At 48.1% G+C, this 24,669-nt stretch overlaps 1 protein-coding gene across 3 annotated transcripts in view; it reads left to right on the top strand.

Annotated features, from left to right (window-relative positions):
• The window catches only part of LOC125713012 (metabotropic glutamate receptor 4-like), a 182,361-nt gene that overhangs the window by 145,712 nt on the left and 11,980 nt on the right, over positions 1-24,669 (top strand). For all 3 annotated transcript variants that reach the window (XM_048983702.1, XM_048983700.1, XM_048983701.1), the window contains exons 7-9: positions 10,021-10,221; positions 18,873-19,009; positions 20,367-21,302. In XM_048983702.1, the coding sequence (XP_048839659.1) occupies positions 10,021-10,221; positions 18,873-19,009; positions 20,367-21,302 (1,274 nt within the window). The remainder of the gene's footprint in view (positions 1-10,020; positions 10,222-18,872; positions 19,010-20,366; positions 21,303-24,669) is intronic.

Genomic DNA, 24,669 nt, shown 5'->3' with positions numbered 1-24,669 from the left:
AATTCTGATGGTCACAAGCTCAGGAAATGCGCAGGGTCACAGGCTCAGAGTCATGTGCTCAGGAAATGCTCAGGGTCACAGGCTCAGAGTCATGTGCTCAGGAAATGCTCAGGGTCACAGGCTTAGAGTCATGTGCTCAGGAAATGCTCAGGGTCACAGGCTCAGAGCCATGTGCTCAGGAAATGCTCAGGGTCACAGGCTTAGAGTCATGTGCTCAGGAAATGCTCAGGATCACAGGCTCAGAGTCATGTGCTCAGGAAATGCTCAGGGTCACAGGCTCAGAGTCATGTGGTCAGGGAATGCGCAGGATCACAGGCTCAGAGTCATGTGCTCAGGAAATGCTCAGGGTCACAGGCTCAGAGTCATGTGCTCAGGAAATGCTCAGGGTCACAGGCTCAGAGTCATGTGGTCAGGAAATGCGCAGGATCACAAGCTCAGAGTCATGTGCTCAGGAAATGCTCAGGGTCACAGACTCAGAGTCATGTGGTCAGGAAATGCGCAAGATCACAAGCTCAGAGTCATGTGCTCAGGAAATGCTCAGGGTCACAGGCTCAGAGTCATGTGCTTAGGAACTGTTCAGGATCATGTGCTCATTGACAAATGCAGAAAGCAAGTATGGGGTGTTCAGTGCGTGTTGGACATTCAGTGACGCAAGGTGTTCAGAGGCATGGGGTGTTCAGAAACCCCATGCTTCCCCAAACGGCCAGCCCTTGCTGACCTGTACGGAATGTCAGACTATCACAGGGCCCCCACCTGTGTGGGCACCTCAGATGCCCATTTTCCTTGCCGCATATTTTTTTTTTTTGATAATGGCAGGACATTGAAACCTCACAGGAATCAATCCACCAGTTCTGGAGGTGTGAGGCCGCATCGCTGCCCCGCAAGACACTGCACCACCATTTCTTCATTCTCTATCAGTCTGATTCCATAAAACATTGGGACTCCCATTCCATGAATGTTAGCATATTACCTCCTCTCTTGTAAATCCCACTGACAATCTGGGGAATTAATCAGTCGACACACTTTCAGTTCACACAGTGTATGGCTCTGACAGGATGGCTATTCTGGAAACTTCCACTTACACGACAGCTCACATCGGCTATATTTACTTTGTTCTCACCCTAATCTGCAGGCTCCAGAAATGGTACCCTGTTTTTGCTCAGTATGAGCTTGTCAGGAATGACGCTTTTTACCTGTTGGTTTTTCTCCTCTTAAATTAAAAAACACATTGTAGTGTCACAGTGTCCAGGTGAGACCCACCAGGGGCAGCGGCCATCTTGATTTTCCATCTCCTGAAGATACCCTCGACTGTGGAGGTCCTTTGGGATCACCAAGGGTGGGGAGAGGTGGGGCGGGAGTCAGACCCCAGTTCCCCGTGATCCTGGATGAACAGGTTTAAATGGATGGATGGATGAGAATGGCTTTTACCTTTGAACAATTTGGAAAAGTTGTACAGAGAGTTTTGAACATTAAATATCGTAGGTCATATGATTTCATTTCTTGGCAAAAGTTTGTGGTTTAAATTTTTTTTTATGAGATTTTCATCATGTTGTAGAAGTCTTAAAAATCGGCATGGAAGTTTTTAGTGTTTTCTCCAGTATTTCTCTCCCAGTTTACGGGGCCAAAAGGCATCCTTACACTATTGGTGATAGCAAAGATGTTCGATGATCATCCATCCATCCATTGTCCAAACCGCTTATCCTACTGGGTTGCGGGGGGTCCGGAGCCTATCCCGGAAGCAATGGGCACGAGGCAGGGAACAACCCAGGATGGGGGGGGTCAGCCCATCGCAGGGCACTCTCACACACCTTTCACGCACACATGCGGGCAATTTAGCAAGTCCAATTAGCCTCAGCATGTTTTTGGACTGTGGGGGGAAACCAGAGCACCCGGAGGAAACCCCACGATGACATGGGGAGAACATGCAAACTCCACACACATGTGACCCAGGCAGAGACTCGAACCCGGGTCCCAGAGGTGTGAGGCAACAGTGCTAACCACTGCACCACCATGCCGCCCCCTGTTTGATGAGCACTCATTAAGTATAAACAAATAATGCTGTTTATAGCCCAGGCAGAGTTGTATGTTTAGCATTGCAGCCCATATAATTAAAAAGAGTCAGGTCGGGGAGTATGCACTGATACAGCGCATTGCCTCACCCACCACATGGCGAAACTCCTTGGGATTCCAGCTGGCGACCCCCCAGGGACACATGTGGTCCAGTCCCACACTCCAGAAATGGCCATCCATCTGCCGCAGCCATGCGTTACGTGGGCGTCCCCTCGGCCTGGTCCAGCCACTTGGGTCCTCAGAAATGAGGGTCCTACGAGCCAGATCACCCTCAGGGAATCGCATCACATGGCTGTAGGGCTGTAACTGACACTCCCTCACTATGCAGGTAATGTGCCTCATTCAGGACTCCTCTAGCAACTGCTTGTTTGACACAAAGTCAAGCCAGTGGTACCCAAGGATTCTCCAAAGAGACATAGTACTGAAGGAGCCCAGTCTTCGTCTCAGCTCACTGGATAGTGTCCATGTCTCACAGCCATACAGCAAGACATTCGAGCACCAGGACTCTAAAGACTTGGACCTTTGTCCTCTTGCAAAGATATGGGAGATATGGATAGAGGGAGTGCGACACACCTCATGACCTCCCACGCTTTCACAATCGTTTGCTGACTTCATAGAAAGAGTCACCAGAGACATGAATGTCGCTGCTGAGGTAGGTACAGTAAATCTCTCGACAAGGTCGACATTCCCCCCGCAGACAGACACACTGCTGATGGCTGTGCCTAAGAAGTCATTAAATGCCTGGATCTTGGTCTTTATCCAGGACACCTGCAATCCCAGACACTCAGACTCCTCGCTCAGTCTCTCAAGAGCCCCGAACAGAGCCCCCATTGACTCCGGTAAGATCACAGCATCTTCGGCAAAGTCAAGATCAGTAAACCTTTCTTTACCAACGAATTGCCTACAGCTGCTAGACCCCATGACCCTGCCCAACCCCCAGTCTGTACAAGCATTGAATAGAATAGGAGCAAGAACACACCCCTGGTGAACCCCAGAATTAACTGGGAAGAATGCTGAGGTTCTCCCTCCACTCCGCTCAACACTCGCAGTACCAGTGTACAGGCCGGCCATGATATCCAGCGACTTCAGGGGGATTCCGCAAAGTCTCAGGATGTCCCACAGGGCAATTCAATCGTTGCCACAAGGCAATTAAAATCGACAAAGACTGCAAAAAACTGTTGATATTCACGCTTGTGTTCAATGAGAACCCTTAGTGCCAGGATACAGTCCATGATAGATGTCTTAGGTGTAAAATCAGACTGGTCGGGTTGCTGACAGGCGAGCAAGTGATCATGGATTCTGTTAAGGATGACCCTAGCAAGGACCTTACCCATCACTGAAAGCAGTGTTATGCCCCTGTAGTTGCCGCCATCCAGGAGATCACCCTTCCCTTTCCAGATAGGGACTACAAGTCCCGTTTTCCAGTCAGTTGAGATGACTCCCAAATGGAAGCAAGAATTGTCTGCAGTGCCTTGAGGGCAGCCTTACTACCAGCCTGAAGAAGTTCACCCCAGATCCCTGCGGCCTACCCTACCCCCAGCTGGTTCACCACCCCGATTCACAACGCCTCCTTATCTGCCCTTACAGCCGTCCTCCTCAGTTGCCGGTACAGACTGGATTTGTCAAATTGTGTGCTGCGACTCCTCTCGATTATATCCAGGGTGCCCTGCGAGACGAAACACCTCCTTCTGGGAACACTGGCAACACCAACACAACCTTCAGCAACCTTCAGGGTCTTATCACAGAAGGTCTCCCACATCACATTAGAGTCAGCAGTCGCACCCACGCCTGCAAGTTCCACACATAAACTGTATGCAAACTCATCAGCAACAGCTTGATCTTGTAACCTGGCCAAGTCCATCCTCATTCTCCTAGTAGGCGGCAGCCTACTGGATCTAAGCTGAATCTTCAGAGAAGCAACAACAAGTCTGTGGTCAGAATTCACAAACTAGGCACTTCTGTAGACCCTTCAGCTCTGTAGGAGCCTCCAGCATCTGCCCACGAGGATGTGATCATTCTTCGCTGCACCACCAGTTTTGGAGTATCAAGTCCAACAATGCAGCTCTAGCTTTGGAACCAGGATCCAGCAACCTGAAGGAACACGGAGCCACTCTTGCCCTGGTCTCCAGACCCATGGGGACTCACACAATCCTCAGCTACTCCCGCCAAGGGCAGAAGGGTATCGTGCCTGTTTATTTCAAGCTGCTGTGAGTTATTTTACAGTAGCTGGAGTGCAAATCCTGCCACCAACCCTCAACATTTTTTCCTGCAAGGTGGAGGACTGCTTGCAGGGCAGGGTGCAGTTAAACATCATACCCAGGACATTGTAAAGAGGAACATTGTAAAATTCACAAAATTTATATTTATAATATTATCAAACCAATGTCACCTTCTGGCCATCATATACACCATAATGTATACACCATCCCCTAGAATGTTCTACATACAGTACAGTAAGCTACAATGTGCTTTCAGAACATTTGTGCAGAGAAACTAATTTCTGTCACGGCATGGGATGGTGCAAGTGGGAAAAAGGTGACAATGCACTTAGCGGCTCCGAAACAGCAAGAGCTTATTTGACAAACAAAATACACTGGGGGAAATAACCAAAAGAAAAGGACCATGAGAGGTCAGTAGTAAACAGGGGGAAAACAGAACCAAACACAGACTAACTGAGGCAACCAAGCCACAAAGGAACAGATCTAAGCAAACAAGCTGCATGCGCCACATAGTAACATAAGCACACAGCACCATAACACAGAAACTTAACACAATGACTGACTAATAACGTGAGAGCAGGGACATAAATACACAAAGGGAATCGGGGCGAACAATGGAGGTGTGACTCGTAAGCAAAATGACCAATCAAATGGAACACAGGTTAATAAGAAACAGGTGGAGTGGATCATACTTAACTAGCACAGAACAAGGGAACTCCAACAAACACTGAACACTATGAAACACTTAAAGCTAACAGCAAGGGAATAACTAAGAACCAAAGAACATGCAATCATAATAAAATAAGAAATGAACAGGATAACCTAAACCAGGGATATAAAGAAACAAAACCAAACAGTAGTAACATCAAATCCACAATATTCAAGAAAAGAAGGCTGTCCTTTGGTTAGCCTTGAACCCTTTGCCAGATTGTACAACTACCAATCCACACTCCTAACCTGTTAAGTAGACTAAGTGTGACACACTATGGCTAAAGGGCTACAAGACAGAGGAGGGAACAGGATGGCTAGAGACACCTGCTGGCCAAACAGGAACTGAACAAAATTTCTGGATAAAAGGCAAATTTATTTAGCTCTTATTTACTTTTTTAAAATATATGTGTGAGCATATAAATTATGCATCGTGTGTAAAATCAGCATTGCAGTTCGCTTGTATCCAGATTAGGTTGTTTGACTGTCTTTAGTCCCTGATAGTTCGTCACCGGAGCGTCGGTCCCACACAATGCGGATGAAACTACTGGCTTCAATGACTTTACAAAGCCTTGTTGGTCACGTGCTTCTGAACACGTGGTTATATAGAGAGAAATCTGAACCATTTAGGCTGAAACACCTGTTCTTCACCCATCATCTGGGTTTGGAGCTGGTTTTTGGTTTGGTCATTATGATACTTCTAATCATCTAACCAGCTCATGGTGTGTAAAAAGACTTATTCTGGACAGTCTAAATAGCCCCACTGAATGCTTCTCTTGTCAAGCCAGTATCTCAGGTGAAACAGAACAGCTAATATATCTTTTAGGTGGATTTCATGGATTGCTGAATACTGGATGGCTATAAAAAATCAAGTGGGAATATTTTGGCACTTACAGTTATTATCTAGCAGGTGGGAGTTTCTAACAGGCCTGTATGCGTTTCTTTGTTTTTTTTTCTTTTTGTAATTGACGTATCAGTCCTTAGTGTGGCTGGATACAAGCTGATAAGGGTTGTAGTAAAGCCTGGCACACCAGCATCAGCTGATAGCAGGGCCGCGGGACGGCTAATGCAGATTAATACCGAGGGCGGGCCTCCTGGTTCACGTGATAGACCGGGTCAAAGCGTAATGTGAAGTGCGGGAGATCCGGAGTAAGGGATCCCGGCCGTCTGCTGGTACACCACGCTTCTGCTGGACTTTAGCTAAACGGCTATTTGTGCCAACATCCATTTCAAGCTGTCTGGTCTTTTCGGAAACATGCGCTCATTTTCTGGGCGTCTGCGGCCTCTTCCCCTCACTTGATGGCAGCGTTGATGTCGATTTACAGGGAAGCCGGGTCCGTGATCGATTCTGCGTTACTCAGGACAGGAGATTCCCCCAGCTGGTGCCTCTGTGGCCTTTATTCTGTAAGCTGTCCTTTTAACTCCCCCCACACAAAGAGCCCAGATCCATGGTTATCACAGTCTGCAGTGGGGCTGTCCTACAAGATACGCTCTAACTGGCTTAATTGAAACTTAGCATACTGTAGATGTAATTGAAAGTCAACCTGGGAATTAATGTGCTTTAAAAGAATGAACACAGCCTCCGTCAGCCTTAATGTACACCTGTCATAACTAATCACATTAACGCAGAGGAAGGCTGGGCGGCTGCCGTCTTCAGGCTTAGCTTCACACCTGTCAGGCTGCCCGGCCTGTGCTGCTGTTCACAGCACAGACTTCAGCTGGGAGTCTGACACACCCCCTGGTTTTAGTCAGGTCAAGTCAGTTTATTTATTTCACAGTTTAAATACAAGCAGTTATTGATCAAAGTGCTTTACACAGTACAAAATGACTGAATTAAGTAATTCATTATTAATGTCATATAGTAATTCACGAATAACACAGACAAAAGAACATATAAACACACTTTTAAATTGCCTCAAAGCCAGACTACATACATGAATAAATGTGGAGGCAAGAACATGAGTAACTACTGAATAATCAGTACTCAGTAATTACTACATGTAAGCAGTAACTACCCTATTGAACCCTGATTCATGAGCAGCCCAGACTAAGTGAGTCACTCCGTGGCTCCACACCTCCGATTCCTGATGCGTCGAGAGTTTGCGCGCCCTTCTCGTATTTGCATGGACGTCCTCTGGCAGTCCAGACACGTGCACTTAGGTAAGCTGGTGCCTCTAAACAAGTGTTTCTGAAATCGGTCCTTGAGAACCCCTAGATGATCTACGTTTTTGCTCCCTCCAGCTGAGCATCCCTGACAATCGGTTTGAGAAACACTTCTTGAAACTGCCTATAATGTATTATGAGTGTGAGTGTGTGCCCTGTGATGTACCGCCCAGGGTGTCCCCTGCTCTGTGCCCTCTGATGGACTGATATCCCGCCCAGGGTGTCCCCTGGTCTGTGCCCTCTGATGGACTGAAATCCCGCCCAGGGTGTCCCCTACTCTGTGCCCTCTAATGGACTAACGTCCTGCCCAGGGTGTCCTCTGCTCTGTGCCCTAATGGACTGATATCCCGCCCAGGGTGTCCCCTGCTCTGTGCCCTCTGATGGACTGATATCCCACGTAGGGTGTCCCCTGCTCTGTGGCCTCTGATGGACTGATATCCCGCCCAGGGTGTCCCTTGCTCTGTGCCCTCTGATGGACTGATATCCCGCCTAGGGTGTCCCCTGCTCTGTGCCCTCTGATGGACTGATATCCCGCCCAGGGTGTCCCCTGCTCTGTGCCCTCTGATGGACTGATATCCCACGTAGGGTGTCCCCTGCTCTGTGGCCTCTGATGGACTGATATCCCGCCCAGGGTGTCCCTTGCTCTGTGCCCTCTGATGGACTGATATCCCGCCTAGGGTGTCCCCTGCTCTGTGCCCTCTGATGGACTGATATCCCGCCCAGGGTGTCCCCTGCTCTGTGCCCTCTGATGGACTGATATCCCGCCCAGGGTGTCCCCTGGTCTGTGCCCTCTGATGGACTGAAATCCCGCCCAGGGTGTCCCCTACTCTGTGCCCTCTAATGGACTAACGTCCTGCCCAGGGTGTCCTCTGCTCTGTGCCCTAATGGACTGATATCCCGCCCAGGGTGTCCCCTGCTCTGTGCCCTCTGATGAACTGATATCCCACGTAGGGTGTCCCCTGCTCTGTGGCCTCTGATGGACTGATATCCCGCCCAGGGTGTCCCTTGCTCTGTGCCCTCTGATGGACTGATATCCCGCCTAGGGTGTCCCCTGCTCTGTGCCCTCTGATGGACTGATATCCCGCCCAGGGTGTCCCCTGCTCTGTGCCCTCTGATGGACTGATATCCCACGTAGGGTGTCCCCTGCTCTGTGGCCTCTGATGGACTGATATCCCGCCCAGGGTGTCCCTTGCTCTGTGCCCTCTGATGGACTGATATCCCGCCCAGGGTGTCCCCTGCTCTGTGCCCTCTGATGGACTGATATCCCGCCCAGGGTGTCCCCTGCTCTGTGCCCTCTGATGGACTGATATCCCACGTAGGGTGCCCCCAGCCTTGTGCCCTGTTTTCTGGTTAAGCTCCAGGGTCACTGTCACCCTGGACTGGAAGGTATTTAGGAAAGATTCATGGATGAATGAATACCAAGTCATAAGTATACTAGAGGTGTTAGATGAAGATCAGAAGCAAAAAGAAGGCCGGGTGGAAAAAATAAGCAAGTAATATAGATAGATAAACATCAGAAGTAAGATGTAATCTGGATGGATAAATGAGAAATACTCTAGGGAGATAAAAACTGATAATCTAGACAGATAAAAATAAGTGAGAAGTTGGAAGTTGTATACATAATAAAAAGTATTCTAGATAAAAATAAGCAATCTAGATGGTTAAAAGTAGGTATTCTAGGTAAACAATCTTGCTTCCATGTGTTTGGCTAAACTTTAAGACCTTTACAGTGTCTAAACAGCAAAGAGTGACACATTATGTCAGACAGGGTTTAACATGCACTGAGATTCGCTCAGGAAAGCTGTTCTCGTGGAATCGAACTGGACCCGCCCCCCCTGAGGAAGTGCTGGGTTGTGACGACCGATCATGACATCTGCCAGTCAGGATGCCAGTGGAGGCAGAATGGGGATTTGAAAAGCGCCTTTGAAGGAATTCAATTTGCGTTTTTAAAAGACGGCCTCTTTGAAGGACATTTAATCAAAAAACGCTTAATTGGCAATTCAAATCCTCAGAGGAAGAAAAGGAAAACACTTCATTCATAAACGGCTCGGACAATGGAGCGATTTGCGGCGGGCGGCGGTTTCCGTATGCCTGATTTTGTGCCCCCTCCAATCACTGAAGGACCCTCCCCGCTTGAACCCACCGAGTAAATAACCTTGAGCAGTCAAAGGGGACCGTCGACCCCCCCCCCCCCAGCCCTGCCCCGAGTCACGTCCGCAGACAAAGCTGCCTCCTTTCTGCCGACACCACGGCCCATAAACCCGGTGACAGCCTGAGTGCTCCTATCACCGCAGAGCAAGGAATTATGGAGGAAGCAGACCACGGCTCATGCTCTGCTTCACATGCTTTGCTGTAGATAATGGGGAGCACCTTTGAGGTATAGAGATACAAGCTTTCTGACGTGTCTAGGTGTTGCTGTGTGGCTCAGTGTGCTGGGAGCTGTTCCCATTATCAGACAGTCTCAGGTTCCACGGCTGACTGAGTGACGTCACCGTTGGGCCCCTGGGCACGGCCCCTAACCCACTAATTGCTCCAGAGACTGTGTGACCCTGCTTGCTCACAAACACCTTGTTTTGGATTAAACCGTCTGTCCTATTGCGGGTAAACAGGGGGGTCCAAAGTCATTCCTAGAGGCTGTGGACACAAGGGAGGATGGGGTGCCCACTGCAGGGCGCAGTCACACCTACAGGCAATTAGATAACTCCGATTACTCTTGGCATGTTTTTGGACTGACACACAGACCAGAAACTTTAACCCTGGTCCTGGAAGTGTAGAGCGGCAGTGCTATCCACTGCACCACCGCACCATCCAACAGATAAAATGTAAATGTAATGGTACAAACATCCTCTCCCCACTGCAGACCATGAACGGATCGGCAAGGACTCACCGTACGAGCAGGAGGGGAAGGTGCAGTTTGTCATCGATGCCGTCTACTCCATGGCGCACGCCCTACACAACATGCACCGGGAGCTGTGCCCGGGCCGGGTGGGTCTCTGCCCCAAGATGGACCCCGTCAACGGCAGCGTGCTGCTCAAGTACATCCGCAACGTCAGCTTCTCGGGTGAGTCGCACGATCAGAGCCGGATGCCGAGATCCGCAGAACGCATGAGCAGCAATTGCTGCAGCATTTTAAACAAGGAGCTTTAAACACACAGGTTTAAAAAAGCCATCTCCTGAAAGAAGTGAGAATTAAAAGATAAAATACAATAAATATTAGACCTTCTCCCTGAAGCAGAAAAGTCTCTGCATTTGCTTTTAAGCTATCACCATATAAAATGTTTATATCAGTGGTCACGTGGAGGTTTGGTGCAGTTTAATGTTATATTCACATGAATGTGGACACAAGTCCCCAAGGAAGCATAACATTTCCCTGAACAAGGAAGGTAAAGGCATGAAATTGGATTGAGCACAGCAGGAGAACAGAGGATTATGGACTGAACTGTCAGGCCGAAAACCCAAAAACAACTGGAAAGACCAAGCCCTGCGCATCGGTGTTAGAAGGAAATGCTCTCTCTCTCTTTGATGAGGCGTGTTTGCAGCTGCAGTTAACATGCACTTGATGCAGTTGGTACAAATTCTGAAAGAATATTAATGTGCAGAAGTTATTCTTATGTGTTCCGATTCACGGTCCAGATTCGACTTTTTTTGGGTCATGCAGATAAACGTGTATAGAGTCGAACAGACTTTGTTCTTTTCCTGTGATACTGTAAGCTGAGGCTGGGTCAGGGTCTATGGCTCGTGGCGATTGGTTGGCTACCCATTGGGGGTGGAATGGTGGATGTTCCACTGAGCCGTTGGTTATGGTGTTGGGGATATTGGGTCGACGTAGCATAATGGCAAAGGGAGGAGGTGGTCAATGCAGCCAGAAGTGTTGCTGTGGCTTTGGGGGGGGGGGGTGGTGCTGGGGCTCAGGCAGATCTGGGACAGTGCTGCCCCACTTTCCCCAAACACTTATTAATTCATCACGGAGTCTCACTCTAGCCAAGACGCATCAACAAGAAAAAGGCTGCAGTGCTATTTTTGGCCAACAGAGGGCTCTGCGCCCATCTGGCTTTGACCCACCCCAAGTCCATATTTGTTTGTATTCCATTTATTTATCAGACACGTTTATTCAAAGTGAGGTACATCTTTTCAAGAGAAGGCAGGGTCAGCCAGTCCCTGGGGCAACTAAGGGGTTAAGGGCCTTGCTCAGGGGCACAATGGTGATTCACTCTGTTGACCCTGGGATTTGAGCCGGTGATTCTCTGATCACAGGCACAGTGCCCTAACATGCTGAGCCACATAGACGCGTGAAAAGAAGGTAAATGGCTGGAAAATCACATTATCAAAGTCTATGCAGCTGGGCCCCTCCCAAAATCCATGGTTATTACAGGTGCATATAAATTCATTTTACCACCATCTGGGTCTGAGGTCTGCAATCTCCCTGCTGGAATCCCATACCAGGTTAACTGAGGTGCCAGGAGACGGGTCACATTGGAACATTGTATTCATTCACCGGTCTCTCAGGTTACTGTTAAATAATGATGTTTTTATGGGAAACAGACTTCAACTCATATTGGATTTAAGCTAATTCTGGATCCATTTTACCAGCCGACCAACCTCATGCCTAATCCAGCATGATCAATGGTTCCCTTTAGCCTTTGTAGTTATGATGTTATTAATAAGTAACCAAGCTCTTACAGTCAAAGTAACGTTGTTTGCGTGTCGAATCAGTGGTACCTGCTAACCTTTAGCAGTCCTATAAAAGGCATGGCTTAGCGCATGCTTGGGGTATGGCGCCATCCTGCTGTGATTCCCTCTCGTTACGGGCACTCTGTTCAGCGGGGTCAGGCTACGCTATGAAACATTTACCCTGCTTAATCAAACTGCTACAACGATGGGTACCACTGGGCTGCACTGAAGTTTACTTTACAGGAGCGACAATGGCAAGGTGGTAAAAAACGACCTGGCATTTAGAGGTGTGCTCTATCGACCTCCACCGAGCGCCGAGGATCGCGGGATGTTCCATCTCTGCTCCGCGACGGGCGTCTCTCTCCTGGGGAGGCAGAATAATGACCCTCTACTTAAGCGCTAACAAGGGGCGGGGCTAAGCAGAGCCGCTGGATGACTGTCGAGCGGGCCAACCTTCACTGCCACGAGACCGCCGCTGATTTCTAAGAGGCGAGAGGGAGTGGGTGCCTAATATGTAACAGAAGCTTCATCTGAATCCAAGTGAAAGACAAAATTATTAAAGAATTTCAAGGAAATTGTCTTACTGTAGAAGTCCATTTCTTTATTATAGTGCTCTTTAGGTAGTGATCTTCAGAACACATCGGTGTGCTTCAAATCTCTGGCATCTGCTTATGGTTAGAGTTAAGGTGTTAGCTGTAGGGTTAGGGTGTTAGGCTTGAGAGAAATTAAATTAAACAGGAAGGACAAGGCATGGAGCGAGGATGAGAATGTTACTCCCGTGGTACGGATACATTAAAAACACAGCATGCTATCTGATGCCTGCAGGATTGACTGGTGAACTGCTGCTCTGCACGGGGGGGGAAATACAAAACAAAAGATCAGAAGAAGAGAGGAGAGCACGTGAACGTAGAAAATAAATAAAGAAAGTCTTTGTTTACCCTTCAGTGCGTTTTTCTATAGCAAATTGCTCGTGCAGGATATATAGAGGTAGAACTTGCTGTTAAATATGCATCCTGGCACTGTAATAAAATGGTAGTCAGCCGTGGTTGTGTTGCTGCGTCGATCGAGGTGGAGATCTTCATTAATGCAGTGTGGTACAGTGCACCTGCGCTGCGGTGGTCAGTTCAAGGGCAAGAACTCGCGTTTATTAAATAAATGATTAACATGGAACCATGTCAGTGTAGCTCTGCTTTCCTGCGTTCAGAAAAGTGTCTGTGTTAATGGGCTAGATCAATCCATCTATCCGTCCATCTTCCAGGCACTTATCCTGGTTAGGATACCAGGGAGGCCTGGTGCCTATCCGATGTGGCACAGGGTGAACCCTGGACGGGATACTGCTTAATTGGCCCACCCAGTCACCCTGCCACAGGGGTGGATGGTGACACATCGTGATGCAGTATGTTCTCAGCAGTCTATAACTTTAAAAAGATGCAGCAGGCAGCGATTGCAACTGGGATCATCTACTGCAAACGGCCAGAGTATCATCACGGTGAGCCGGAGTGCCGTCTACCTCTATTACTGCTGTAGTTTCCTAAGATTTGGGAGGAGGAGTTTCTCCGGCGCAGTACGGCGCCCACTTCAGGAAGCTGACGTGTACTGTAGGAGCCGAGCTTTTCTGCTTACGAAGGGTACGGCTCGAGTTAAGGACCCTGAGCAGACGCAGTATAACGGAAACACTGTAACGTGTCCCTATTCCATTAAAAATACAGGAAGAGTCTGCGATTTCAAACTCCCTCTCATACTGTGTGTAAAATGAATGCCTTTAACTGTCAATCAGTCAATCACACAAAAGCTTGTTACTTCTTTCTACGGGAAAGTCTTCCCTCCTCCTGTCAAGGCCTCGGTGAGGCCCACTGTGGGTACGGATCCCTCCTGCACCCGAAAAAGAGAACAGCAACTGGTTGCCCAATTATTGCAGCATTAAAAACACACATTTTATCTTGGCGGGGGGGGGGGGTGGGGTTGAACCTTTCAAACTTTCACAAAACCACAGGAGGAAAGATTTAAGCAGTTATTGGTACTGTGTTCAAGCTGTATATGAAAATATGCATGTGTATTTTCTGAATAAGTCTTTGCTTAAATACGGATTAATCACTCACGGTCTGAAATGACTATACAGGAAATGGCTCACCTATTGATATGTAACTGAAATGCACCAGGCATGTTCTGACCAATTTATTCAGGAATTCCAAGAAAAATACACCACTGCACCACCTGCTATTGAGGTTGCACACAGTCTGATCGTCCCTCCCCCTATTGACATTTAACTGAAGCAGGATGAGTTATTTGTGTCCGAAGGCTGGTGGCATCGATTTTGCACCACAGATCTGGCGAAAGCCCCTTCCTCACGTCCCGGGCAAACATGTGACTCAACTCCTCAGAGCGAGAGGCCGAGCAGCCACACGAGGCTCAGAACTCCACGTGGCGGCTCCTGAACGTCCGACGTTTATCTACATGTCGTTTCATTGCTTAGCCGTTCGTGTTCGCTGAACCACGAGCGTCGGCGCAGATGGCAGAGTAAATGCTGACGGAGCGTGAGCATCCTCCCTTGGGGTGACGAGGGGGCTGCATTGTTCTCAGAAGCCTTCATCTTCTCTGAGATGCCTTCATGCTCCCAGGAAGTGCTTCACCCCCCCAACACTGCATGACGCCTGTCCAGTCACAGCTGGATCACCCTTCTGAAAGATGTCCTTAAAGAGTCTTTGCAGTATGAGGACTGCAGAAGCTTTGTGCAGAGGATAACTGTAATACAGAATATTTATACTTTCCCAGTTAGGAAATTCTCTTTTCATCTACCCTGTATTGCTCTCCATGCGACATACAGATTCATGTACGGGTACGAGCAAGCTTAGGGGACATAGCACAGGGTTAGCCAGCATGCAGTGCCCCTGAGGCTGGGGGGGGGCCTTGCTCAGGGGCCCAACTGTGGCATCAATCTGCTTCCCACAGGGCTCAAACCGGCAGCCTTCTTATCACCTGCTGATCCAGACACCAACATACTGCACTGCTTCTTCTGAGTGTATTCCAAGAAAGGATTTTTTCCCATTAACATAATGGAAAGTATGCAGAGGTGGGTAGTTCAGGCCCAGAGAGTACAAATCCAGACCAAGATTTTGTTTCAACCGACTAGTTGAGCATAAAGAGTTATAGTACTCAACAGGTTGGTTGAAACAAAATCTTGGTCTGGATTTTTACTCTGAACTAGCCACCTCTGAAAACTCAATATGAACTAACCACCTCTGAAAACAAGACATTGTCATACCATCATTGAAAATAAGCAAGAAAGCATACACAGAGTGCCTGCTCAGAATTCGCTGGACACGTGTGTCATTTATTCTTCCAGTCTGACCACTTATGGATCCTCAAAGCACCATTAGCTCAGATTGTGAACTTTCATTACCCTGGACGGACATTCGGACTGGATGCGTCCGTCAGAAAAATACGATGAGAATTACTGGACTCTAAAGTGGTTTGTAAAGACTTATAGTTCAAACAGCTCCACTAAGCTAAGGTCTTTGATGTAAGACAATAAAACGCATCAAAGCATGTTTCTAATTTATGCGAGAGATGAAGCAGGAGAGCAGAGAAATCAACAAACCAAAACAGCGTACAGAGAAACAGCACTTAAACACAGCAGAACAGTCTTGATGAAGTTCTGGATTAGTGCTGAGACGTCATGCTGCTTTGTAAGAAAAACAAGCCTGAGACACTGTGTGTGACTTCGGAAAGGTGCAGTTTATCCAAACCTGACCAGCATGGTGTCTTCAAGAGCGTTGCTTCATTATCCATTTATACACATATGAGTACATTGGAATCTGTTGGTTTTCACATATCCCATCATGCTCTCCTTTTTTAAAGACACACACGTACATATAGAGGTGAGAGCGAAGTCCCCCTGGGGCTTTTTTCAGGGGGTTTAGCGCCCTGATCAGGGGCCCGACAGCGATGCGGCTCTTCTGCCGAGCATGAGATAAAACGCACAGCCTGAACAATGCAAAGGCTCACCTTAAAGATTGAGAAGGCAGAGGCTACGTCATGAGCAGATGCTCCGCTGCGCTTTGTGTAAAAATTAATTCCGGGACGGTTGGCGTGCTTCGTCAATGGCGGGGAAGCGATGTGCTGTGACAGCACGGTGAACAACGCAGCGTGAGACACAATGGAGATGAGGACGGGGGGTGGGGGAGGGGATGGTGGGGTGGAAATGTGGGTGATCTGCGGACTGAATATCAGGAGTAATGCAAGGGAGGCGATGCATCTGCTGAACGGTACTTTAAATTACATGCCGAGACCCAATCAGCAAGCCTCTGCAGACTGCGATGGGACAACAGATGATGCAGGAGACCGGGCTGAACAGGCAGTGTTGGCATAACTGGTCTCCTGTTTCTCCCACAGTTCATATCCTCCGGGGCCCCTGTTTCTGAGGGCCCACTCAGAAAGTCATTACGGGGCCCCCTCCCCCAGATGTTCATTTCATTTCATTCTCCACCACTTATCCGTGGTTGGGTCGCAGGGGCAGCAGTCTAAGCAGGGATTCCCAGACCTCCCTCTCCCCAGCCACCTCCTCCAACTCCTCCGGGGGAATCCCAAGGCGTTCCCAGGCCAGTCCAGAGATATAATCTCTTCACTGTGTCCTGGGTCTTCCCTGGGGCCCCCTCCTGGTTGGACATGCCTGAAACACCTACCCAGGGAGGCATCCAGGAATCATGCTAGACTCCCTTTGATGCAGAGGAGCAGGATCTCGACTTTGAGCTCCTCCCGAATGTCTGAGCTCCTCATCCCATCTCTAAGGCTGAGCCCAGACACCCTACGGAGGAAACTCCTTTCAGCCGCTTGTATCCGCAATTTCAGTTTTTTCATCATGACCTTTGGGTATCAAAACCCATCTGGGTATCATATATATCAATGCAAGCAGAAAATTCTCTTACGTATGTTATTTTACAATATAACAGTATATATTACATATATCAAATTAAGTTTTTGTAACAATATGATGAAATGTTGCAGAATTCATTTTTATAGACTGCGGAGCGGGTAGTATGAGTATAGTGTATATTTCTACTGGAATTATTAAAAATAGCATAATAAAACTCCACAGTCAGAGGAAATTCCAAAGTATATAATTGAATACAGAAGGTGATACAGGTTCCGTCCTATTTACGCTGAATTATGACTGCATTTCATGCTGAGAAGCAAAACACTAGACTAGAAGCTTTCCTTTCACAAATTGAGAATTTGCCAACTAAGAAACTCGCTGATTTGGTATATCTGCTTTAAATATGTTCATCTCTCAGTTCCAGTGTGGCTTTTTTTCTGATTGGATGCTCAGTTCACTGCGGACCCTTTAAATTAGGAAACATGTCTGTATCCTGAGCACTGTCTGCTGAGCATTAGCCAGAGACCGCAGGGCAGACCTGCCTGGAAATAACAGCATGCGGACACTTCCTTCTCTGAGGTCCTGCATCAACCTGCACTCTTCTCACTGACCCTATTCTTTCACAAGCTCTCATTCTCAAACCCTTCAGGAAAAGGGTGGAGCCACATTATAGATACACGCCACATCTCAGTGGGGCCCCTAATCCGCTGAAAAGAGCCCCAAGCTTCACTCTCACCCCTATATGTGTGTGTTCCTTTAAAAAAATAGAGCATGATGGGATATCTGAAAACTGACACATTCCAGTGTGCCTGTTCTTATACAGTACTTGTGTGAATGTCAACTAGAGCTTCATTTCATACAGATACTGTAGGTACACGGCGGTGGAGGTGGGATCCAGCCTATTAGATCCTCGTCGTTGGCTGCGTTGCAGTGTTTCGATTTTAGACAGTTCATGAGATGATGCTGTAATGCATTCCGCCTGGGCGCCCTAGACCAGGCAGTGAGCGTGTCGTACCGCTGTGATCCTGAGGAGCTGGGTATATGGGATGGGGGATTTAAGCTCCCAGGTGCCCACCGCAGGTACCTGCAGGCGGTTTCCGTGCGGACCGGCGCCCTGCTAACATTCACAGTGTCCAGACTATGGAACTCTCTTCCACATTTTCTCCGTGACTCTTCATCCTTCTCTTCCTTGAAATCTGAACTAATAACATTCATTCCCTTGAACAGTTCTCTACTGTCTCTTCCTGATTATTGATTTTTTTTCCTGTAAACCGACCTTGGGATTGTGAAAGGCGCTATATAACTGTAATCTATTATTATTATTATTATTATTATTATTATTATAGTTCCATTCCAGACAGTTCTTCCCATCGACACTCACATGTCCGTCGCTCGGCTAAAATCTTTTCCCACAGAAACATGCAGATTTAATTTGGTTTGCTCCGCTCAATATTTAACTTCAGAAATTCAGGGACTCTAACTGGGAATCTTTTGGTTTATGAGTCCACATCCTTAAAGCTGCTTTACCCTCTGCTCTCTCGATAATGGGAGTAAACGATAGAGTCACACTCGAGCAGGTTCTGCCCCGATGTTGTATAGCCAGGCTATTACACTTTGTAAAGAATGAGGTTTGTTTCCCCAACACCAGTACATCCATAATGTTTCAGTATTTCCTTGTTTCTTGGAATGATGAACCACCTCAAAGACGTAATGAGTTTGCTGCCGCGGTCTTCTAACGCCTCCCAGATCACATCCTGGTGAAAACGGAGTGTATCTGTGACATACTGTAATCTGGAAGGTTATCGGTACGTGTCAAGCCAGGCTCACAGACACGGTTCACACCATCAGTCACCCACATTATCTCCCCCACAGCAAGGGATGGCTTTGTTACTGTGTTATGTCAAATATAAACTGGCAACAATGACCGTTATTAGGCACCCCCAGCATGAGTTTGCTGGTATTATTGTTTAAAAGCATCTACCTGGACATTCAACAGATTTGTGAGCAAATCAATTTACAACATTAACATCATGTTTAGTTTCTATGTGTATCTTGGTATTTTAATGGTGCAAGTTGATGATCTTTTTCCCCATCAGCCTTACAACAGGTTTTATGATCATGAAGCAGATGTGTGATCTTCAGTGAACATCTCCTCCTTGCTCCTACAGGCATCGCTGGCAACCCCGTCGTCTTCAACAGTAACGGTGATGCCCCCGGTCGCTATGAAATCTACCAGTACCAAATCAGGAACAGAACCGCCGAATACAAGGTCATCGGTCACTGGACTGACCAGCTTCATCTGGAGGTGAGGTGTCCGACGGAGAGCCGTGTCTTCGGGTTTCCCTGCTTTGGGGAGATGCAAATTTTCAGTGCTTGCTCACAATACACAGCGTCTCAATATGCATCGAGATGTAGTCGACTGCAATGATCAAAGAGACACAATGCAATGTTTATTGTTTACTTTCAGAATGCTCTTCATGATTCTGGTAACGCTCCACCAACAGATTGCTGTGTACCTCAACTTCAGTGTGCTTGTTTGGGATTGTGTTGTTGCTGTCTGCAGTCGGTTGTTGAGCTGTTTCCCAGAAATTCAATTCCTTTTGGGAGTGTGTGTGTGTTTGGGGGGGGGGGGGGGGTGGGGGATGTATGTGTGTGTCTCCACCAGCAGCATGCTGTGAATTATACTAGTGAGTTGGTTTCGACTGACCTTTTCCTACAAAGCCGTCGCGCACCTATGAAGGCCAGGTGTCTGGGTGGCGATTTAGGGAGGCAATACAGGTATCCTGGCAAAGGACCCAGCAATAGGGCCATAATCGCTACTCACTGGAGCTCATGTTCCTCTGAAGCCAATGTGGCAGTTAACCTTGGAGGTCTCAAGCCAGTAGCTCAGCCAGAGGGAAACCAGACTGAAGATCTCTTTACGTTGCTCATGCCACTGTGGTTGTTAGTTTTATTGTTAGTTTAGCCAGACGAGAACCTGTTATGTACCACAAAACTTCACATCAAATGGAGGTTTGCATCAAAATGTCATTTAGAATTAAATCAAAGCATTTCCCAGTTGTGCGATTAAATAATTTCAAAGTGAAAATCAATGGGGAAGAATGAAATATGTTTAGCTGGTGAACAAAACACTACCCCCCCCCCACCCAACCACACACACACACACGCCGCCTTTGATTCTGCTGCCTGTTTTCAGGTTTTTTTTGGGAAAAAAATGATTGAACTCATTGTTAATCCACTAAATAACTTAATTGAATTGTTCATGTTAGCGATATTCTTCACAGCTCTTTAAAAAGATTACAGAGTACTACTCAGGCACCGCTGTTTCGGTGATTCTAAGCTCTTAAGGAACTTTTTAGATAATACTTTAAGTTAGCACTTAGACACTTAGACTTTCAAGTTCCGAACTTTTGTGCGGAGACATTCCTGCTCCTTAAAATCTTCGCCCATATGATGATACGTGAATCTGCTGGCATTTCTGGGCCAATTTCCTGTTTCTGGGGCCTCATCCTAACTCTGACCCTAAGTCACTTTTGGGCCCCCCCGCCATTGGCCTGGAGGAAAGGCGTGGTTTGAAAGTTGCTAAACGCAGCTACTAATTATCTAAATCTTTAGGTGACTAATGTGTTCCGGTGCATTACTCTCTGCATCCTCCCGGACAGGTGGGCTCCATGTTTTGGCCGGGCGGTGTCCAGGAAGTGCCTCCCTCCATCTGCAGCCAGCCGTGTCGCCCGGGCGAGAGGAAGAAGACAGTGAAGGGCATGCCGTGCTGCTGGCACTGCGAGCGCTGCGATGGCTACCAGTACCAGGCCGACACCTACACCTGCAAGATGTGCCGCTTCGACCTGCGGCCCAACAAGAACCACACGGCGTGCCAGCCCATCCCCGTGGTGCAGCTGGAGTGGAGCTCGCCCTGGGCTGTTATCCCCGTCCTGCTGGCCGTCTTCGGCATCCTGGCCACGCTCTTTGTGGTAGCCACCTTCATCCGCTACAACGACACGCCCATCGTCAAGGCCTCAGGCCGCGAGCTCAGCTACGTGCTGCTGACGGGCATCTTCCTCTGCTACGCCACCACCTTCCTCATGATCTCCACTCCCAACGTGGGCGTCTGCTCGCTGCGACGCATCTTCCTGGGCCTGGGCATGAGCATCAGCTACGCGGCGCTGCTCACCAAGACCAACCGCATCTACCGCATCTTCGAGCAGGGCAAGCGGTCGGTGAGCACCCCCCGGTTCATCAGCCCCGCCTCCCAGCTGGTCATCGCCTTCAGCCTTATCTCTGTGCAGCTTTTGGGCGTCTGTGTGTGGTTCGGGGTGGACCCCTCACAGGCAATCATCGACTACGAGGACCAGCGCACGGCCAACCCGGCCCTGGCACGCGGCATGCTGAAATGCGACATCTCGGACCTGTCGCTCATCTGCCTGCTGGGCTACAGCATGCTGCTCATGGTCACCTGCACCGTCTACGCCATCAAGACGCGCGGCGTCCCTGAGACCTTTAACGAGGCCAAGCCCATCGGCTTCACCATGTACACCACCTGCATCGTCTGGCTGGCCTTCATCCCCATCTTCTTCGGGACGTCGCAGTCCACAGAGAAGGTGGGATTGATGGCCTTGGGTGAGAAATGGTGTCTGTTTTCACACCAAGCTGTCCAAACAAGCTGGTTATGAGGTTTCTACCGAACTACAAACGTTGCATTTATTCCGCAGACACTTTTACATTTTTGAGAAAACAGAGTCAGTCAGTCCCTGGAGCAATGGGGGGTTATGGGTCCTGCTCAAGAGCCCAATACATTAAAAGAAAGGCCAGGTAATCGTTACTGTGGCAGATTAATCATTGTCTTTTCTGTAAAGGACATTTCAAATGCGGGTAATCGAGGACCCTGTGAGGATCCGTAATGGAAATCTACGGGCTCTGTAGCAAACAAGCTAATTAAACACTTGTTCGATTATGCGAGATTCACCGACCGCTTTTCATATGAATCTCTGTTTGGAGTAGCGCCCCCTAAAGAGCTTGCAGCACATTGCACGGCCTCTAGCGTTTCTCCCGGTCTATTGACCCCGGCGTGAGGTTCGCAGTCACAGCAAGGCACAGAAGCCTCCCCCTCGAAGCCGGTGTGTGTTTCCCAAGAGGCACGGGGCTCGTTTTTCGGGAAGCTGAATCTCTGCTAACACGTGTTTCATTGTATCTCGGCAGACGGGAACGTCAACATGCGCATCTGAGGCGGCGGAAACGCGAGAAAGCGGGAGGGTGGATAGATGCGGAAACCGACAGGGGTGGAGGCGTGAGTTAGGCACAGATATTGCGAATCAGCAACTCCTCTATACCTTTCATTAACGTTTCCTAGCTGTGTGTCACCTGTGTGAGAAGGTCTATATACTCCCCTGCACTACCCACATGAAGTAAAGGTAAAGGTTTATTGGTAAAGCAGCATGTCAATGTATAGAACTTCAAACAAGGGTGGCACAGATCGCTGGAGATCTTCCCGGGGTAGATGCCTCTACGGAGGATCTGAATCGATCCAAGGACCTTGGATTTATGTGATGGTTCATTTTGGAGGGCAAGCTTTTTACACAGTGCGACATCCCGAGAGTGCTTTAACTGCCTGTGTTTAATTAACTAGACCAGGTTTAGCACTAGAGGCAGTGTCATCATGTACAAGAAACCCTAAAGACCTAGTGCTAGGCTCGGATTCTTAAAAAAAAAAAAACACATTTGCTGTGTGATCTGTGTGTGTAAGAAGGTTTCATTTAGAATCTCCTGCAGGCTCTGCAGCCTCTAGAGTCTCCATAGAAACAGATAAATCACACCCATACTCAACACTATTCAGATTCATTAACATGGTTGTAAAATAATACGATTCCCAGTAAATACTCAGACTTGGCCTAGCAATGGAAATGAAACATGAAGTAAAGCTTCTGCTAACCTCATATTAATCACTTAATGAGGCATGTTGTGAAGTCAGAACTCGTGTAAAGTCAGCTTGGTGTGTGATTAGCAGAAGCTAACAATAGCCTATTAGCTACTGGTCTCTCTGTGGAGAATTCATAATATTTTTAGAGTTTAACCAGACTGGCTCGCTGGATAATAGTAATTTAGAAATCTTACCCTGTGTTTTAGAGCCTGTATAAGGCTTGATCAGCCCAGGTGTGAATCTCTGCCTTTTTACCGGAGTGACACAGCTGACACTAGCGTGACGGGTTAGATTAAAGTGACACCCCCCGCACAACAAGCTGGAGTGATAATCACTAGTAGATTAACCTGTACTGGTGACTAACGGGAGGGACACATAAACCCAGCCTTGCTTCAGCTGCGATCGTCGGAGGGGGGTGAAGCCTTGGGCAAATGCGTCGCTGTTTTTACGTTAAAAATAGAAGTCGTTCAGCAAAGGCTCAACTGCACCAGAACGTTCTGATGCCCCATCAGCTGTGGCAAAAAATAAAGTGAGCTGAGCCTCGGAGTCACGGCGAAGGATAAGGCGGCCGTAAGGCTAATGAGAGGAGACACCAGGAGATGCTTTTCATTAGCGGGGCGGTTAAGCAGACAGGCCCCGGTGCCAGAGCGGAGCACAGCTGCTCGCCACGCTAGGCTACGCCACCCACCACGCCGCTGCTCTGCTAGCTAGCAGAAGCCATTTGGTTTGTTTTTGACATTTGCTGCTAATTATGACCGGTTTTCCCACTCTGCTCTGCTCTAGAAGTTCCTGTACGGATATAGTAGACTAAACGGGGAGATGCTGTGTTAGATTCCCCTGCTGGAAAGTGCTGTACTTCCCATTTGTGTGGTACCCATATAACCATAGCTCATCAGTTAGCATTAGCGTGACCAGATAATCCATGTCAGGCAGGACACTTTGAGCTAGGGCAGGATTGGTAATCTACCATTTCAATTAAAAGCACATAGATTTCACTTAAGCACTGAGTTCTTGCCGTTTGCTGATTGGTCAGTCTCCTATAATCATGCGCGTGTCACTAATGTTAATGTGAAACAGCTGGATGAATCTTTCAATCAAGGAAACAAACCAAGACAAAACAAGAAGAGCTGAACGATTTAGCCAAGCACAGGAGCCTGTCAGTTTTAATGCAGTTTGTAAAATCTGAAGTAGCTCAAAATGTCCTCCCAGATATGGATTATCTGGTCACCCTAGTTAGCATTAGCATTAGCATTTCTGATGCTCCCTGCCATACAACCCCTGAACGCAGCCCTAGTACTCGACATCTTTACTGGGGGGTGGTAAAGTGACTTTTAGAGTTCGGCCCTCAGTAGCAACAAAACGGCCCCCGCCTTTGGGGAACAGTAATGGAGGTAAGAGAGTAGAGCCTGCCTTTGGGGAACAGTAATGGAGGTAAGAGAGTAGAGCCTGCCTTTGGGGAACAGTAATGGAGGTAAGAGAGTAGAGCCTGCCTTTGGGGAACAGTAATGGAGGTAAGAGAGTAGAGCCTGCCTTTGGGGAACAGTAATGGAGGTAAGAGAGTAGAGCCTGCCTTTGGGGAACAGTAATGGAGGTAAGAGAGTAGAGCCTGCCTTTGGGGAACAGTAATGGAGGTAAGAGAGTAGAGCCTGCCTTTGGGGAACAGTAATGGAGGTAAGAGAGTAGAGCCTGCCTTTGGGGAACAGTAATGGAGGTAAGAGAGTAGAGCCTGCCTTTGGGGAACAGTAATGGAGGTAAGAGAGTAGAGCCTGCCTTTGATTCATCTATGCAGAGATTGCAAGGCAGCCTTCAGAGGGTAGAACGAACATGAAAAAGGAGACATAGAAAACCGTGGCATGCTGGGCTATAAGCAGCTACAGATGGTCTCTTCCTCGCTTGGGAGAATCTCTGTAGTTAATTGCCATTCTGGCAATGCAGATCAAAGTGACATTACGCTAGATGGATGCTTTGGTCCCTTCTTTCTTGCAATATGTATAATTACCAACAGAGGGCTTGTTCATTTGCATCCCACGTGAGACATGAATTCAGGCTGA

This window comes from Brienomyrus brachyistius, chromosome 18 (genome assembly GCF_023856365.1).
Source record: "Brienomyrus brachyistius isolate T26 chromosome 18, BBRACH_0.4, whole genome shotgun sequence".
Taxonomy (NCBI): Eukaryota; Metazoa; Chordata; class Actinopteri; order Osteoglossiformes; family Mormyridae; genus Brienomyrus; species Brienomyrus brachyistius.
Note: the sequence above shows the minus strand (reverse complement) of the source record. Positions and strands in the feature narration are given on the sequence as shown.